Source organism: Rhea americana, unplaced genomic scaffold (genome assembly GCF_003343005.1).
Source record: "Rhea americana isolate MKP2758 unplaced genomic scaffold, rheAme1 scaffold_5, whole genome shotgun sequence".
In the NCBI taxonomy this organism is placed as follows: Eukaryota; Metazoa; Chordata; class Aves; order Rheiformes; family Rheidae; genus Rhea; species Rhea americana.
The window spans coordinates 11,923,517-11,943,183 of NW_028186645.1; the positions used below are offsets into that span (position 1 = coordinate 11,923,517).

The window sequence follows — 19,667 nt, forward strand, 5'->3', positions numbered from 1 at the left end:
TATAGTTATTCYTATTGGACTTGGATATGTAAATAGTTATCATCATCGGGTAATACTGAAGTCCTTCAAGCCTGGCTAATTAACATAACTTAAGGGTGTAGCATATTTTTTTTTTACATGGAGAACTTTAGCTTAAAATCCTCAAGTCCTTCAAAAATTTATTTTTTCTCTCTCTTATCTTTTTCTCTTACACATCTGTAGATGAAGTCAATGCCAGGTGTTTACTCATATTTCCTTAAATACCAAGAAGACAACAAAAAATTTAAAACATTATATATATATTATGTGATGGAGGTGAGAGGGAAAAGTACAGAAATGTGGGCTTTCTTGGGATATGTCAAATCACAGACCTTCCTGGAAAAGACAAAAGGGCAAAGAAAAAAACAGCCATGAGAAAAAAAACATCCACAACAGAAGCCTGTACTGCTGTGTCACCTTCCACGTCATATGAAAATACTTTTTCCAAAATTTGGAAGCATTTCTTAAGAGCTGTGAGAAGTATATTGTTTTTTTTCTTTTTCCTTTTCAAAGCAAAGTTCCACCCTTGCTTGCGCGCTCGCTCTCTCTCTTTCTCGTCTCTCAGTCTCTCAAAAAAAAAAAAAAAAAAAAAAAAAAAGTTTTGAGAATTTCACTTTTCTATTCACTGCAATCCTGGCCAAAGTAAAGCCCTCTTTTACATTGACGTCAAGATCTTTACTAAGATTAGGGTTTCATTTCTCTATTGCAGCAATTAGCCAGGGAATGTATAAAAGGCTTCAGGGAAGCAAGCTAGGACTCCAGAGGGGAAAGCACTTTGCACCATAGAGAGATAGCTAGAGAGAGGGCGAGAGGAGGAAGGCAGGAACAGAAAGGGGGGTGGGGGGTGGGGGGAGAGAGAGGGAAAGACCGAGAGAGAGGGAGGGAGGAAGGAACAGAAAGTTTATGTACATAGACCTTTTTAAAAAAAGTGTTGCTGCACCTGGTAGCTAGCTTTAGTGACACAGAAATGAGAGGTCCGAGCAGTGCTTAAATAGCTCAGAAACAATGGGATAGTGCAGGAAAGTTAACAATTAACAATCTCAGTTTAAATTTTGTAACTACAGAGAATTGGAAACACAGCTGCCTCTCTCTTCAATAAAATCGGAAAGTCTCCTGGTTAAGGGAAGAATTTTTGTTAACATAGTTTCTGAGAAATAAAAAGCAGCTCTGAATTGATTGGGTATCATGCAGTTAACGAGGCTGCTCATATTTAACTATCTCTTCTCATTTTAAAGGGAGAAACAGCCAGAGGGGTAGTGAGGCTTTCAAAATGCTTTTTACTTTATTTTTTTAAATGAGGGTACAGGACAAAAAAGGGAGCTGAAGGCATTCGAGTGAAGAGAAGCAGCAAGGAAGATGGGTCTGCTAAGTGTGGATTTGCTGATCACGCTGCAGATCTTGCCGGTTTTTTTCTCCAACTGCCTCTTCCTTGCCCTGTATGACTCCGTGATCCTCCTGAAGCACATGGTCCTGTTCCTGAGCCGCTCCAAGGCTGCGCGCGGTGAGTGGCGGAGGATGCTCACCTCGGAGGGGCTGCGCTGCGTCTGGAACAGTTTCCTCCTGGACGCCTACAAGCAGGTGGGTGTGCGCCCCGGGGGTCCCCAAAACTCGGCTACCCACGGCTCTGCGCACTACACCGCACCTTCCTCTCTGAAGTTCAGTTTGGGGGGATAGCCCAAAGGAGACGCAAACTAAGCCAGGGGCTGAGGCTCGGCTCGGGAGGCTGGGGAGCTGCTTTCTGCCTGCTCTGCCACTGACTCCTTTGTGCAGCCACAGCCACGTCATTTAACTGTGCCTCAGTTTCTCCGCCAGTAGGAATAATACTCTTTATGCTTATTAAGTACCTTAAGATCTTTGGGAATAATTAAATAACGTTCTAAATATTTTTAAAGTGATCATTTAATCATTTGCCCTGTAGATCCTCAGAAGCTGTACATAAACTGTATCTTGAGATAGAGCTCTACACAGATAGATGTTGTCTAATTTAGACAGAATTATTTTAGTTAAAGGATAAAGGAGCCTTTGTCGTTATATTGATACTTTCTCTTACTCATATGTTAATTTTTACATTGGAGGAATCATCCAGGTAATAGTAAAACTAGACAGAGAAAAACAGTGAGCCCTTCTTCAGTCACAGAAGCAGGGACAGTGGGACATGTCAGAGATTAAAAATGAACTTGACAAGGTGAGGGGCAGCTGTCTGATAATTTAATTTAATAAAGCTAATAGCACTTATGTAACATGTACTTTTTTTCCTCCCCTTTTAAGTTTTGTACTGACATGACTTAGTGGTATTGCCCAGGTCCCATGGGCAGTAGTTATAGTTCCCTTTTATAGTCTGAAAATGAGGACCCAAAAAGATGAATTTTTTTGCACAGGCCACCCAGTTAGTAAGTAGAAGAGCTGGATTCAGAGTCCTGTGGCTTCCAAAACAGTGCTCAGTCTGTTAGAATGGGTTGTCTTATTTAGACCATCTAATTTAATATGCCTCATCTGTCATGAGGTCATAGGGGTCCTGTCCAGACGATAGCTCTGTATCTTCAAAAAGATTTTATTTTTGTATCACCTTCCCCTCAGTCCCCTTTCATTCCCTCACAATGACTTTTGTATTTACTCTTACCTAGAGACATGAAGAGCTGCTTTGTTGGCTTAGTGATATGGAATACAAACTACCTAGCCTGAAATCCAAGCCATGGGTACATTATTTTTCAGCGTAAGACACATGTAAATAATATTACATCTTGCCAAATGGGTCAACCTCTTACTGGCACCATAAAAATCAGCCAGCTGCCTACTCAAATAAAGTAATGCTGAATACTGAAGCTCACTATTTTGCTAGCCCTTCTAGTTTCTTTTTTTAGTCTCTTTATGGACATTAAGTAAGGAAATTTTTTGGTGGCCTTGTTAAGTAGACTGGTAAACACAATCGCTTCCATTTTACAGACAAGGCAAGGCAGGACAGCTAACATGCAACTTGGTCAAGATTCCAGCGGAACAGCCAAGTTTCCAGTTCCAATGTCTGTGAACTATATGTGGGCCAGGGACTGGGAAGGTGTGAAGCTGTAAGGAACCTGAAGAATTAAATATCTTGAATTTCATTCTGCTTAAATAATATAAAATGCTTTAAAATAAAGATACTACATGCCTTTCTTTTTACTTCCCAAAGGCATACTTTGCATTTTCCTCAGCTACTGCTGATATCAACCATTGAATCTAGAGGGAGGATGGCTCTATGCTATTTTTGGTTTGGGCAAGGAAACATATACCTTGAACTTGAACAGAAAACTCTCCTTTATCACCTGTAAATGACTTGGCTTGTTTATACTGGTCAGGCTTTAAGGTCCTTAGAACAAATTCTTGGCCTCAGTGAACTCAGCAGAAAAATTCATAAAAAATTCAAAATAGCTAGATTTTCTAACATTGTACGAAAAAGAGGGAAAAATCCATTTATACCAGGTATATTTAAGGAAGAACAAATTGATCCCAGCAATTAATGGAAAGACTACCTTTTCCTGCATAGAATTATGGGCCGGGCCAGAAGGTTTTGGGAAAATYTTGATTGCCACAGAGATACAGAATAACTATAGAAATCAAATTTCTTAAGGGGCAATAAATTGGGTAATATTAGGAGAAGAGTTGTTGCTTTCATAATAGTGGAGAGTTTTCTGCTTCTTCTGCAAGGAAGAGAAAGAAAAAAATGGTTGAATTGGACAGCTGTACTGGTAGAGGTGAACAAATTTTAAATATATCCTGTTTTGCAGCATAAATTTTAAAAAAGCATGTTAAATAGATTAAAGGCTGTCCCACAAAGCATCTTCTTCCTTGGAATATCTTTTCTTAAATCCTGAATGGGATCATCTAGTTGTAATATCTAATCCTAACCAATTAGGACAGGTAGGAAATGAAATTATTAGGGAATCAGGATATTAAACAGCATTGTAAAATGTAGTATCCGTTACAACTACGACTGCTTATTGCTCTAGTTTTTTAGTTGAAGTCAAGCATTAGCAAAGTACTTAAGCGTGTGCTTAAATTCATTCTATTCAGGACTATTTATGATATAATCATCATTTTTCAGCTAGAATAGCTGAATTGCAGATGGCTGAGGTAGCCCAAAGCAAGACTGCCAATTAGTAGAGCATTTTGGATTAGAACAATAACTACGTCTGGTTGTACAATGTTGTGTATCACTTACATGGAACTCTTCCTGACTACATTTCACAGCATTTTATGTAAGAGTACTTCATAAAAGGTCATAAGCAGAAGAAAATATTCTGGAAGCAATTCCAGAAAATGTCCCTGGATAGATACTGGTTTCCAGATTAAAAATAAATTTATTCCAGGAAAATAGTTCTGCCTTGGAAGCACACAGACTATTCCAGAATTAGATGACTTTATTTCAAGATTAGTGTGTACAAGAGATTATTTTGGGATAGTTGAAAAAGAATGTATCTGAAAACAGCTATTCTGAAATATTTCCCCTTCCAGTAAAACTTTGTAGTATCTTAGACAAAATTCAACTTGCTTTTGTTCTTTTAAGTATTATTGCACAGAAAAAATTTGGTTAAGGCGTTTAATTTGTAGGCAAGATAATCAGGCAACAGTTGAAGATTTTGTCATTCTCAGTGAGTGAACAATGCAGTCTGATATAGTGTATATGCAAATATTCGTATTCTCTTTTATTGGGACATTTATGACTTCCCCACACTTCATTGTCCCAGTGAAATCAAATTAATTGAACACTTATTTATTTTCTTATGTACGCTTTATCAAWGATTAATTTTTTTTTTACTTCCTGAGCTCTGAGTTCAGTATATGTCATGCTCAGCGTYGATATTGTCTGCTTTGCACCTTTTTATCATTTATATAACACCCTCCTCCTATTCTTTCCTAAGAAGCAAGTGTGTCTTATGTTACAACAAGGGAGACTTTAGGACCAGATTAGTAACCATAACAGGGATAAATAGAGACCGTAGTCAAGTTATAATAACTAGATGATTGAAAGAGTGCAAGTATGGTGGTGTTTTATTATTTAGATGATACTTTTTAATTTATTGTTCTTTATCTACAGAAATAATGAGTAGATTGACTTCTGAAGAGCAGGGCGGATGAATTTAAAAATACAAACACACTTACGTATATATGTGTGTATATATAAAGATATATTTGCGCATTTATATGTACATAGACATACATAAATGTGTATAAATGCACAAATGCATACATAATTGGCTTTTTCATGAGTCAGTCCACTGTCATTATATGTATATATGTATGTACATATATATATGTATGTATATATATGCACCCATATATATGTATAGATATGGATGCACCCATCCTCATAGATAGGAGATAAAAAACAAAAGAGATTTTTAGTAGGGTGTTCAAATACTCTCTGTGTGATTTATATAAGCCATCTGTACAAATGCCAATGAAAATTTTGTTTCATCTCACAACATATATACTGAATATGTCACGCATCTTATAGAAACCCAGAGAAAAAGTTAGAAAAAGTTAGTAACATGGTATCTATTTTAAATGTTTTTTTACTCTGTAAGTTCTATGCTTTTATACTGGGATGAATCCAATKGCCATGATTCCAAAATTATTATCTTAATATGCTTTTTTAATCCTTTTCCTGGATTAGTGAGTTAGCTGTGGCTATCATAGCTCAAGTGGGTTGTCATAMAGGTTTCACAAAAAGGGAAGCAGTCCAGTTAGTTCAATGGGTTTTTTTTTGCACACAGGGATGAAAATGGAGGACTGCTTAGAGATGATGTGGAAGAAGTGAAGTTAGATCCGCAATTTTGGTTAAGATGTTTAATTCATAGGCAAGATTATCAGACAACAATTGAAGATTTTATCATTCTCAATGAGTGAACAATGCAGTCTGATATAGTGTATATGCAAATATTCAGTATTCTCTTTTACTGGGACATTTATATGTCCTAATTAGAGAAAAATTATTATCTTAATATGTTTTTCTAATRGCTACAAGTGGAATTTTCCACACCAGTGGCCAGTGCTGAGGTGCAGTGCTGAGCAGTTCAGCAGTGCCAGGGGAAAGTTTTATGTCTGAGGAAGGCAAAGCTGCTGGTCCCGATCATAACTGGGGGCTGGAGGCTTGTGCTTGTGGACGTCTAATGTTGTGCTGTGCAGGGCAAGAGCTCAGCTAGGGATTTCTTTTAATATTCCTTGCTCTCTGGAGCAGCCAAGTGATGCACCTGTGCGGGGYAATATGCCTACGTGCATATAGGCACATGTGTGCATAGATACCTTGCGGTGCTCAGGGTGACCTTGGGGTCTCAGCAGGTGGGTGGTTACAGTGGGGTATAGGTACACCTCCAGCTTTTTGCCATCTCTATAACGGGCCAACAGCAACCTCTGTCATGACAGTATTGAGAGAAAGTTTGGCACAGGATCTTGTCTGCCAAGCACAGGCCCAACTCTAGAGTTAGTAGCAAGTGGATTGGCTTAGTAAACGCGCAGTAAACACGCAGTAAACACCTCTCCAAGGCATTTTGAGGAGGCATGAGTAAATTACCAGAGTGGCCTCTGGCTGCTTCTGCCTGTCTAATGGGCACGTTTATWCTTAAAAACACTGGTATGTAAAGCAGTATAGCCTGGAAAGCTGCCATAGCTTTTGATAAAGTGAATGTACACTGTGCAACATTGTCACAAAGCAATATGTGAAAAGTAATATAAGGACATGATCCTTTACCTGCTGTTCAGATGTCTAGTGCCTCTTTGCTTTGGGGAGATATCTTTTAACAGTTGGAACAAAGTTATAACCCTTCTATACCTATTATTTGTAATTATTTTTTCTGGCAAGGTAAGGAAGTGTCTTTCTTCACGTTTCACTATAATGAAGGGGATTTGTGAAATAAATGCTGTCCTAAAGAGCTTGTGTTGTATAGTTTCGTGGTTTTGAGCTAGATATTATGTGGAATTTAAAATATTTAATTGGATTTACAAAGTTCAGAGTTAGCAAATTGTTTCATTGACAATTTCAAATTAAAAAAATTCATGAAAGAAGTGAAAAAAACAAAATAAAAAACACAATTAAAACCTTTGCTGAAGAGTTTGGAACCTCAGTTCAACAGGATTTGGGCTTATCATTGTGATTATCATTAAAACTTTGTCATTATTAATATATAATCATGCTTGTTATAGTAGTGTCCAGGGACCAACATAGATCAGGGATCCATTGTATTAGGCGATGTCCAAAACAAGACTAAGGGGCTTACAGTTTAGACATTCAAGGCAAACAAAGGCTACAAAAAAGGGATATAATGATTACTATTCTGTATGAGAGCTAATCCTGCCTATCTTATTTTGCAGATCTAACTTCACTTCTTCCACACCATCTCTAGGCAGTCCTCCATTTTCATCCCTATGTGCAAAAAACCCCACTTGAACCAACTGAAAGGCTGCTTCCCTTTTTGTGAACTCTTTATGACAACCCACTTGAGCTATGATAGCCACAGACAATTAGCTAACTCACTAATCCAGTAAAAGGATTGTACCCAGTCCTTCCACCCCATGTCTACGTCTCCAACAGATTCATCACTGTGAATTCATACAATGTTAAAGCTGAGGAAAAAGAAAAAATAATCATTCAAATTAACTTCAAATATTGCTCAGATGTCCATTACCCAGACAGCAGTGACTGATAAGAATGATGATGATCTCTGTCATCTCTGGGAAGAGTCCACAAGGGCAGCTGAGGGCCTAGAGACCCCAATATCCTTGACTATGGCTCCCCATAGGCCATGTTCCCCTCTTTGAAGAGCATTAGGAAGCTCACTGGAGGCTCCTTCATCACAGGAACTAAAATTCTCCTTTTTCTATTATAAAAGAGTGCAAGGCAAAAGGCTTCTTTATGCTGTTCCTCTGCTATGCTTGCTCATTTGTGAGAGTGGAAGATGTTAAGAAGGACAGCATTTGACTGGTTTGTTTTATCTGGAATTTGTCCTTTTAATTTTTCTCCCACTTCCCTCCCTCAGCTTCACACACCTGATCCCAGATAAGGACTCTAGACTCTGGAAGAACTCTAGTAAATTCCAGTGCCTACTCTTCAATCTGGGTACTCAAGTTTCTCAAAGCAAACTCCCTCTACCTCATGATAAATGAAGAGTTCCCATTCATGCAGGCTACTCCAAACAAGAGCTTCCTGTAATTTTTATCCACTGCACAATTCTGGATTATGTAAAAAAAAAGAAAACAAAACCAATAATATGTATACTTCTGCAGCCAGAATCTGATAATGTTTTGGATGAAACACTGAGAAATATCGGGCTCTTAYGAGGCTATATTTAGCTGAATGGAGTCAAATCAAAGTAAAGCAGAGAATCTGAAAAGAAGTAAAAAGCTCCAGGGATTCAATTCATAACCAATTGCTGGACTCCAATCCCAAACACAGCATGTCCATATGTAAATGGCTAATATCGCAAACTGCTAATTGTCTGGCAATAGCTAATTTCTTTGAGGACTTGACACAGCCTAATAAGTCTGCCAGACTTTGAAAATCCTTCACATAGGGAATGAAAGACATATTCCAACCCTGCAGGATCCCAGCAGGGTTATGCTAAAGCTGATAAAAGTGAAACAAACAAACAAACAAAMAAAAAGGTAAATGAGGAGGTGATGTTTTGTCCATGGGGCTTTTCCTAGGCCTCATGGAGACTGTACAACAAAGTTAGCAGTATGTGCTATTTCTAGCTTGTAGTTTATGAATAGGGCTTTCTTTCCTACTCTCAAGTCTCCTTCATTTTGCAGTCTGCATGCTAAAGCATCAGTAACCTTGTCCCCTTTCACTCTGCGTGCAAATCCAGAGAAGGAGAGGCTGCACCAAGGCTGTCAAGCAAACGAAATTCACACAAATGATACAATTGCTGCCTTAGTGTAGGGTTGGGGTTTGCTACGGGAAATGGCCAGACTGACTCTCACATTTTACTGGCCAACCTTGCAGGCCCTGGGCAGGCTGCATGGGAGGGAGGTGCCTGCAAACTGCCTGGCTTCCACCTCAGCTTGGGATCCAGAAGGCCAGTGTTGCATGCCTGAGTATTCATGCACATAAGTACGTGATTATAGAAATGCTGGATCGCGTGTGAGGGAAATTCTGCTAGTTTGTTTCTCAGAATTTATATTTTGCCTGCCTTTGTGTAAGATTTCAAAAGCGGTTTGGTTGAATACATTTTTTTTGTTTGTTTTTTCATTGTGTTGATTTTCTTTTCCAAGAGCTATTTTTTATTTCAATAAGTAACAACAAAGAAGACAGCCAAGGCCCACAATGCAGATGATCAGCAAGGAGGATATTGTCATCCTGTGTCAATCTGTTCCACAGCCCCAGCAGGGTGAAATAAAGAGTCCCTTTGGGAACGTCAGTGCTCCAATTAGTGGAGATGCCGCTGCTTATGTTTAAGCATTAACAACTGGGCAGGGCTAGATTTTGGAGTGCCTGACACTGGCATGGAACAAGGCACCGACCTAATTACTCCTTTGCAAGAGCAGAAAATGCCTTGTGAATGCCTGCTTGGCAAGGATGTCTCATTAAGAGAGGGGAAAAAAAACAACACAAGCACTCCTAGAAACTCCTAAAAATTAACATGATAGGTAACCTGCGGCCATGAGACTTACTTTGTGGCTGTGRAAAATAAAGAGAAACCTCTATGAGGTGACATAAGGCACATTTGTAGATTATTTCCTAAATTTCTCTATTTTTTGGTCAATAAGAAGTCAGAGTGACAGGGTATAAACTTGTATTTTTAGAGAATAGTAAAAGACAGTGCTGCCCTTGGTATCAATGTTAAATGATACTTGAAGGGCATTCCCATGTGAATGTTCATCAATGGGAGTTGCTTTATTAGTCTATTCCTTCAGGGTTTGCAAACTTGTTTAGGAAAGGAAGCATTTGGTAGACTTGAATGAACAGTTGGTAATGTGGAGCACACAATATTTAGCCTCTCTTTTTGCATAAGCAGAATGTGGTTTCTCAATTAAAGACTATAGTGTTGGTCAGAGCATTTTCAGTCATAATGGCTTTGTTAAAATAAAAACAGAACAGGGGAAACAGCTGCTCAGTTGTTGCTGTCTCCTGAGCAGTTCTGTTTGTTGTTCGGTTTTACTTTCTTCTTTCCTTTTTACCTTTAATTTTCTTGTCCTCTGAAGGTTGCCAACAAATATCAGAAATTCAAAGTATGTTGCTTAATTGTGATTTATGAGAGTAAATCACATTACTATTTCTTTTCCTTGACTGGATGAGTACACACTCCTAAGTTCTGAAATCCAGTTTTCATCCAGAGAGTGGATGCAGCACAGATGCTTACATGTCAGACATTGCTCAAAAGACATATTTTGGGCAATGAAGCTCTGAAAAGGCAATGACTTGGTAGCAGAAGAACAATTAAATTTTCCAGACAGAGATATCTAATGTTTGTGCCATTTTTATGTGATGTGCCCTTATCCAGTACTCACCAATGTACCATCAAATGTTGAGTTGTCTGGCAGGCCTGTGGACTGAATACAGCCCTTAGTTGATTGTACCACTTCCAAATGATCTTGGCCACTGTATTTTTTGCTCATGTCTGATCTTTAACATTATTTACTTCCGCTTTGCCTATCTTATTCCACAGAATGGCAGAGAGAAATGCAGATGTTCAGCAGCTCAGAGGAAGAGTACCTACTACCTGCTAAGGAGTAATCACTATTGGTCTGTAGCAGTACTTCTTAAATGTTACAAAGTGAATCCCTTGTAACATTGATAAACACTAAACAGCTTGAGTCTTTTTGTCACTGTCTCTCTTCAGAAATAATCTTTCCTTCTAGAAAGCTAGGATAAAGCTCTCTTCTTTTCTTGAGTTCAGCAGAGAATCCACCTGTCCAGCAGGTCCTAAACACAGCAATTTCAAACCTTACTAGCTTCCAAAGGCATGAAGTCAAACACCAGACTATTTTTACCTACTACCAGGGTTCTAGCACATAACTAATGTTACAGATGCAGGTTTACCAGGAGCAGTGATGGGCTTTCCTCTCCTGGAAAGGAAATTTGTATCTCGATTTGTTCCATACAAAATAGCTAAAATGATTTTTATATCCTCTGCAGACATGTTGTGGGAAGTTCTCATTTAGCTCTAAAATCTTTTAGGTTTAGGAGAAGTGTCTTACAAAATCTGCTTTGACTAAATTCTGTTTCTGTTGCTAGTCTGTTGCAATGAAGCTGAAACATGCAAACTGTGGATTTATTCAGGGTAGTCAGGTTTCTCAGGAAGAAATGGAGGACCTAGATCTCAGCAATAATGGCATCAGTTAAGTATTCAGCTCTTAACACAGCTCCATTCAGGGAGCCCTCAACAAGTTGGAAAAATGAGCAGAAAAGAACCTCATGAAGTTCAACAAAGGGAGGAATAACCCCATGCACCAGTACAGGCTGAGGGATAACCTGCTGGAAAGCAGCTCTTCAGAGAAGGATGTGGGAGTCCTAGTGGGCAAGTTGACTACAAGCCAGGAATGTGCCCTTGTGGGGCCAATGGCTGCATCGTAAAGAGTGCTGCCATCAGGTTGAGGGAGAGGATCCTTCTCCTCTACTCAGCACTGGTAAGGCCACACCTGGACTGCTGGGTCCAGTGCTCAGCTCCCTGCTACAAGAGAGGCACAGAGCTACTGGAGCAAGTGCAGCAAAGGGCTGTTAAGATGATTAAGGAACTGAAGCATCTCTTATATAAGGAAGGGCCAAGAAAGCTGGCAGTGTGGAGAAGAGAAGGCTCAGGGTAATCTTATCAGTGTGTATAAATATCTGAAGGGAGGGTATACAGGAGACAGAGCAACACTCTTTTCAATGGTGCCAAGTGACAGGACAAGAGGGCACAAACACACACTGGAAATTCTGTCTAAATATAAGAAAATACTTTTCACTGCACTGGAACAGGTTGCCCAGAAAGGTTGTATATTCTCCATCCTTGGAAGTATTCAAAAGCCACCTCAGCATGATCCTGGGCAGCCTGCTCTGCCTGACCTTACTTGAGCAGGACGGGTTAGACTGGACGGTCTCCAAAGGTCCCTTCCAATGTCAATCATTCTATGATTCTTACTGCACCTAACTTATCAGTAGTGATACCTGATATGTAATGTAAAATGAACACTGCACCAAAAATCAGTTATTTATTCAGTTTTTACAGAGTTCACATTCAGTTTTAGCTTCTGTTTACTTCAGTAGGAGCATAACTTGAGAAAGAAATCAGTAAAGTACTACAGGCTTCAGGATTGGCCCTGTGTTTGTTCATTCACAGCAACATTTCTGCATATTATCAAATATACAGGTTACAATGAGAGATAGAGGCAAGAAAATATGGAAATATGGATTGCATTGTTGTAGCAGAGCCCAGTGTTAAGGGCAGATGCGTAGAAATTACTGTGGCAAGGCTCATTAGAAACTAATTATATTATTATATTGTAGTAATATTTTGTGGTTCTATAGTGATTATCAGCCAAGGATCTTGGAGCCCTCTGTAGGCTTCACTTTATTCTGGCAACCTTCTTTGTGAGATCTATACATTCTGTCTTCTTTCTATAGGCAGGGAAATTAAAGCACTGTTAAGCCAGATGACCTTTTCACAATTGTGTATTCAGTTCAGGTTAGATCTGAGGTTAGAGCTAAAAAAGGTTAACTTCATCCTACTTCAACTATCATATAAACTTTCTTATTTTTCTGGTGCCTTTCACTCAATCTTCTTCTAGAGAAATATTGCAGTAGAAGGAAATGTGTTACTCAAACATTGATGAAATTGCTGAACAGTGGTTAGAAAACCCTTTGGAGAGCGCAGTCTTCAGTGGCTCATTGTCAAAACAGAGCAATGTATTGAGTCATGTACTGCAAAGTTCTCTTTTGGATATGGTACTGTCTGTATTTTCATTCCTGGTCTGTAGGATGGAATTGAACACACATTTATGAAATCTGAAAACTTCTCAAAGTTGGGGGCATGTATGGCGGGTATTGTGGTGGTCAGGAATACAATTTGGAATAGTTTTGAAGAATTGGAAAAATGATTTGAAAACGTAGGCTGCAGTTCAATGGGACCAAGTGCAAAGCACTAGATTTAGGCAAGACTGCTGAAGTGAAATCCATGATGGGGGGGGGAGGTGGAATGACTAGATAGGCAGAAAATCATCTGGGGATTATAGCTGTTCACAAGCTCACCAGTAGTCAACAGWGTTCATGATGCTTTCAAAAAAGCAATTATCTCCTGGAATGTATTAACAGATGTAGCCTCTGAGACACATGAACTAGTTATCTGATTCTTCTCAGAATTAGTAAAAACTCTACAGAAGGAGAATCCAGTTTTGAACACTACTCTTCAAGAAAGATGTGGAGCAAATGGAGAAAGCTCAGATGAGGGCGGTGAAAAAAATATCATACATCTAGAAAATTTGTCTGGCAGAAAAGTTAAAAAGACACAGGAGGTAGTCTACCTGAAAGCAAAGACAACTAAGGAGGGACTTTATAAGAATCTGCAAATGCATAAGGGTTGATGTGAAGAGGAAGGAAACTGTCTATTCACATGTCTGTGGTGGACAGGACAAAATAGATCTCAGAACAAGTTTTCTAACAATAAGCATAACAAATTGCTATACCTGTTATACTTCCCTGCACTGAGAGTGGAAAGGGACTAGAGACTTCCAGACATCTAGATGGACTAGAGACTTCTTGAAGATGCTACTTTTGATGATTTACTAAATCCAAAATCCCGTTGCTAGTTCCCACGCGGGGAGTAAACTGTGCTATTTGAACAGTTGACTGCATTTATTTAGAGAGAGTAATCGAACAGGCACTGGGGAAACAAGTCACACTAACATATTATGTTTTCATTTGTTTTGCTATCAGGTTAAACTAGGAGGAGAAGCCCCAAACTCCAGCGTAATACACGTAGCCAATGGTAGTGATGGCAGCACTAACAGCTGGAAGAGTGTTGGTGGGAAGTGTGGAACCAAATGCCACCTTCTGGATTTTGCTAACTCAGAGAGACCACTGGTGGTTAACTTTGGTTCAGCTACCTGACCACCATTCACAAACCAGCTGTCGGCCTTCAGCAAGCTGGTGGAGGAGTTCTCTGGTGTGGCTGACTTTCTGTTGGTCTACATTGACGAGGCTCACCCATCTGATGGCTGGGCTGCTCCTGGAATCTCCCCTTCTTCATTTGAAGTTAAGAAACACAGGAACCAGGAAGACCGATGTGCAGCTGCTCACCAGCTCCTAGAGCGATTTTCCTTGCCACCTCAATGCCAAGTAGTTGCTGACTGCATGGACAACAATGCTAATGTAGCCTATGGTGTTTCATTTGAGCGAGTGTGCATTGTTCAGAGACAAAAAATTGCCTACCTAGGAGGCAAAGGCCCCTTTTTCTACAATCTCCAGGAAGTTCGGCTTTGGCTAGAACAAAATTTCAGCAAAAGATGAAATCCACTCTTTACAGAAGATATATCAACAGATGTGTCCCTTTAAAGTGATGTAAAAGGGAAAGAAAGAAATTATAAGCTGGTTTGAGTAAGGCCTTTTGAATGACTGCAGGATAACACATTTGATAACAAAGTCAAATGAACATAAACTAGGAAAAGAAAAAAAAAACTAACTCCACAGAAGTGTTAACTGTATGAAAAAATCCCACTCCTGCATACCCTATGGAACAGAAGAGGCTTCTGTGAAAAGATGCAGCTGCTGAGCAGGAAGAGTGGTGAGATGAGCTCCATCCCCCGGAAGAAATCAGTTGCATGAAGTGTTGGCCCAATGGTGAGTCAGATGCCTTGCTTCCTGCATGAAGTGTTGGGCCAAGAATGAGTCAGACACATTGCTTCCTGGAAGGCTCATTTCTTCCTGGAAGGTGTTCCATGGAAAGGCAATGTCATGCATTTCATCAGAGACACCTCCTTATCCTCTTGTGGCCAATGCAAGCAACTTGGGAGGAGCTGCAGGGTTTGCAATTAATTTGCATAGAAACGCAGTGGAGTGTGGCAATTGTCTTTTTCTTTATCAAGGTTTTATTGTTCAGAGACTACAGGAACCTGCAATGCACTCTGCATGCAAAGTGGATGCTCAGATCAAGATGAAACATCATTTGCTGGTATTTATACTCTTTAGGGACGCCTCTCTGCACAGCATATTAACTATGTAATTCTATCTGGAGGTTTACATCCATGTGTAGGCCTGTGCCTGTTGAGAAAGATGTTAAAATCTATGGAGTCAGACCAAAAAGACAAAAATGATCAAATGACCCCATTGATTCACTTAGAAAATTGAAAAAGCTGGACTGTTTGTTACAACACACCAAGAATTATCCAGAATGTGCATCAAGAGACAATAGCTTAGCTGACGCCAACCCTCAGTTCTCAGAACTGACAACATGCATTTATCAATATTCTCTTTTTTTCTTCTCTTTTTCCTTCCCCCCCCCCGCCCCCAGTCTCTTTCTGGCTTTAGAGAAACAATAGCAAGAGGCTTAAAGGTAATTTCATTTTTAGCTTTTTTGAAAATAACTTATTTTTCACTCTCTTATTATTATTTGCAGTAATGACCGTACTGATRTATTTTGGGGATGGAGGAATTTATACACAACTTTACCTCATTGAAATGGAAACCTATCCAGCCATTTACCTTGTTAAATGTGGTCATGCTGGTTTTAGTATCATAAATACCTGCAATAGGTAGTTCTGCTATTGGATGTAACGGTGTATACTTGTTTCATGCATGTTCTCAGAAGCCTTCTCAGTAATAGTAATGACAAATAGTATGAATTAAGTGTAAAAGATGGCAACATTTTCATAGGAATGGGTTTGAGAAGTATTTTTAATTATGTTGAAGGAAATATTGTCATTAAGTTTAGATCTTTTTAAAACTCAAATGATTCAGTCAAGCCTAGTGAAAGAGCAAGTTTACAATGAGCTAGGCCATTAGAACTGGGAAGTGCAAATCCATATGACAAGGTGAACTATCCAAGTTTTCCCTCAACTCTGGCAGAAACATGAAACAGATAAACAGGACAAGTGACAAAAATTAAATTAGCTCTTAATTTCTCATCCTGCCAGTTACTAGAGATATGATATATTAGTACTAACACACAAAATAACAGAAAGTATACATATACATACACACACACACACACACACACACACACACACACACACACATGCATATATAAATATTTGTGTTTTCGTAGTGTCCCTTCAATGTTGTGGTCTACTTAGCCAATGTACAAGGTGCTTGGAAATGTATTTTCTAGCACAGATCTGAAATACTGACAATAACATGACTGATTTCTCACATGTTCAGGTTCATACTTCCCTTCCTTCTCACATTTTYTCTTCACACACAATTAAGCATGCATACTTGCACAGTTAGGTAAAGCATATCAGAGAAGCTGGTAAAGAACAGTCTTCAGGCCTTTTGGTTAGCCCTGCTTGTCAAAAAGTGTGTGTATGTGTCTAAATAGATATATGTACATATATATATATATGTATGCATACATATATATGTGTATAAATTTTTATCTATGTATACATATGCATACACACGTAAGTGGATGTTTAAGGTCAATAGTAATTATCATTCTCTCCTTCCATTCATTAATGTTACTGTAACTTAGTTTTCAGTGTGGAAGATTATTATATATTTTTATGACATATTGGGATATATAACTGATTTTTTTTAACTTAATACCATAGAAACAGTAACATAGCCATACTAGGTGGATCCTTTGGTTTGTTTAATCCACTGTCCTGCCTCTGACTGTATCAAATGCTTCAGGGGAAGGTGCAATAATTTCTTCTTGAAGTTTCATTAGCTTCAGTCCTTATGATTTTTATGCTGTCTAATGTGCTAGTTGATGTGTTACTCATCCCTGTGAGGGGCTGAKCCACAGGTTTGGGACTTAAATATTTTAAATATTTCTTGAGATGATAAAATCTAAAATCAAAAACCRTTCTGTTTAAAAATGAAGAGAAACAAAGAAAAAAACAAAAAACCTTTTTGTTAGATTTAAATTGGTTACTTTTCAATATCATTCACAACTCTTGCTCTTGTATGCTAAGAAAGTATGAACAAGAGTGATCTCTGTTTTCTCCTTGTGTCAGTGATTCTGTACTTTATATAGAGATTTATATAGTTCTTCTTGTTTGTTTCTTAATCCAAACAATGTTTCACATACTTACACAGGTCCATATWTTTTATCTGTCTCTGAATCTCTTCTATTTTTGCTATACTGTCCTTTTACTCAGGTGAGTAAAGCTGTAGACATTATTCCAGAAGAAAATATACACAATGCCGCACAATAATCACCTTCTCCGTATTACATTTATTCTAGTCTTAGGTTACCTGAAACTTCATCAGTCCAGGGCAACTCCACATGCTTTGTAAAACTTAAAATTTCAAAAGTTCCAGTATGATGGGGAAAATAAGAGAGAATGAAAATTCTTACAAGTTTAATTGTTTGTTGGGGAAACGCTAGCCAGATGTTTAACAGAGCTGTTGAAACATACCTTCAGCTCAGAGGAGGGACTCTGAGTTAGTAATTCAGTTGGTTAATATCCTTTTATAGTTCTAAAGTTACACGGGTTTTTTATGCCAGTTTCCTCCTTCCTTTTGGATTTCCATTATTTTGTCTCAGTGAAGTATCTTGTTATTCCTAGATGCCTTTTCATTATACAGTATAAAGGAATTACAAAATTGGCTTCTGTAAATTGGAAATTCACAAGGATTTTCCACAAGAAAAAATACACAATAACTTCATTTCTTTCTTGGCAACACGAATACCTTACCATGCCCAAAACTTAAAGATGGTTCAACCTCAGTGGTTATCAAGACAGGAATACATTTTGTAAATCCTTAAATTTTCTTCAGCAAATTTGTGGTCAACAAGCAGGGGAAAATATTTTCAGTAGAAATGGGCTTAGAGGGAAAAATATCTTTTGCAAATGGCTGATGGAAATTCCATATCTTTATTTTTGTTGACAAAAATAAAAAACATTTTATAGAAAAGCTTTTATACTTCATGGATTGTTCTCAGTTAATGATAGAATTGGACATATATCAGATATCTGAAATTATTGTAACAGTGTGTTGTTCCAGGTCCACGCAGAAATTCTACTACCTTGCTAGATAATATTGCACAACTGGTCTGGTCCATTGTGAAGCTGTATTTGCTTTTGTCTCTTTCTTTCATTGTCTGAGAACACTAAACTGTGTTGTTTGAGATGTTTCAGTATGGCATATATATTGAGCAATAGCTCATACAATAGTTGCCTGAAAGTATTCTGGAAAGCTACTATATATAATAAAGACCTCAATGCTATGTCTCTACATTAGCATGGGAAACTTCTAGTGCTTTTCCTTCATTTTCAGCAAACTAGAAGTTATTCTGGGATACCATTCTACATTTTTTTGTGTTTAACATCATTATTTAGCACTGTATAAAATGAACGTAACACATTCTGTACAGATAAAAATGATTGCATTTGCTCTTGCTTGTGTAGGCAATGACATAAATTCTAGGCAGCAGGAAAACATGCCCTGCCTTTTAAAAAGAAAAGTATCTATTCCAATATATATTGTTGCATATAATGTCTAAATACTTTGAAAAACAAAATGCAATCATTTTTATGAAGGTGATCTTGGCAGAAAAATCCACAAACTTTCTCAAAAAGATGTCAGTGCTATGCAATGTTCAGATGTGCGTGGGGAGGGAGGTTATGTTTCCGTATTTGTGAAAGTGGCTTTTCTGTGATACGGAATGTGGATTTAAGGGGTTTCAAGACTTTCATCCAGTACTATAACCAAAGCAATAAGAGAAATCAGGTAGGGAATCAGGCCAGTTTTGTTCAGCTCTATGCCATGTGAGTGCTGGATCCGTATTCAATGGATGGGTCCAATTTAGAGGCTTCGGGAATTAGAGATGGAGGTGAGACTTGAATGTTTGTGTGCTTATGAAGACCGCTAACAAAAGAGTACCTAACTCAGTTGGCGTTCAGATGCCACCACACTGGCATTCCTCTCTGCACCTTAGTGTTTCTATGTTTGAAAGGTCTCTTTGGTAGCCACTAATAAGAGTGTCGGGGTATAGATGTTTGTGTGTACTGACTATGTGTGTGTCRTTGTTTAAAAGTCAAAAATACACTTTGTAGGAGAGCCAGCAAACTTTTGTTACAATATGGTGCTCCATGAAATATGCTTTTTAGATTTTTCTTGTATTATAATAAAATCTAAAGGAAAATCTCTCTCTCTTCTGTGTCTCCTTATTCTATCTAATATACAATACTGGAGAGAGTCCAGTGCAGGGCTACAAAGATAATTAGAGGACTGGAACATTTCCCCTATGAGGAACGGCTGCAAGAGCTGGGCCTGTACAGCCCAGAGAAGAGAAGACTGAGGGGGGAAATCTTATCAATGTGTATAAATACCTTAAGAGAGGGTGTCAAGGGGCTACACTCTTTTCAGTTGTCCCATGTGACGTCAAGAGGCAATGGGCAGATACTGAACCACAGGAAGTTCCGCCTGAATATGAGGAGGAATTTCTTTACTGTGAGAGTGACAGAGCACTGGAACAGGTTGCCCAGAGAGGTTGTGGAGTCTCCTTCTCTGGAGATATTCAAAGCCTGCCTGGATG

General features: G+C 38.6%; 1 protein-coding gene across 1 annotated transcript; it reads left to right on the plus strand.

The window, feature by feature from the left end:
* The first annotated feature begins 816 nt into the window (after positions 1-816).
* On the plus strand, positions 817-19,227 carry DIO2 (iodothyronine deiodinase 2). Its single transcript, XM_085317599.1, has 2 exons — positions 817-1,596; positions 13,901-19,227. Exons 1-2 carry the CDS (start codon positions 1,375-1,377, stop codon positions 14,516-14,518), a joined length of 840 nt encoding a protein of 279 aa, XP_085173725.1. The 5' UTR covers positions 817-1,374; the 3' UTR covers positions 14,519-19,227.
* The last annotated feature ends 440 nt before the right edge of the window (positions 19,228-19,667 follow it).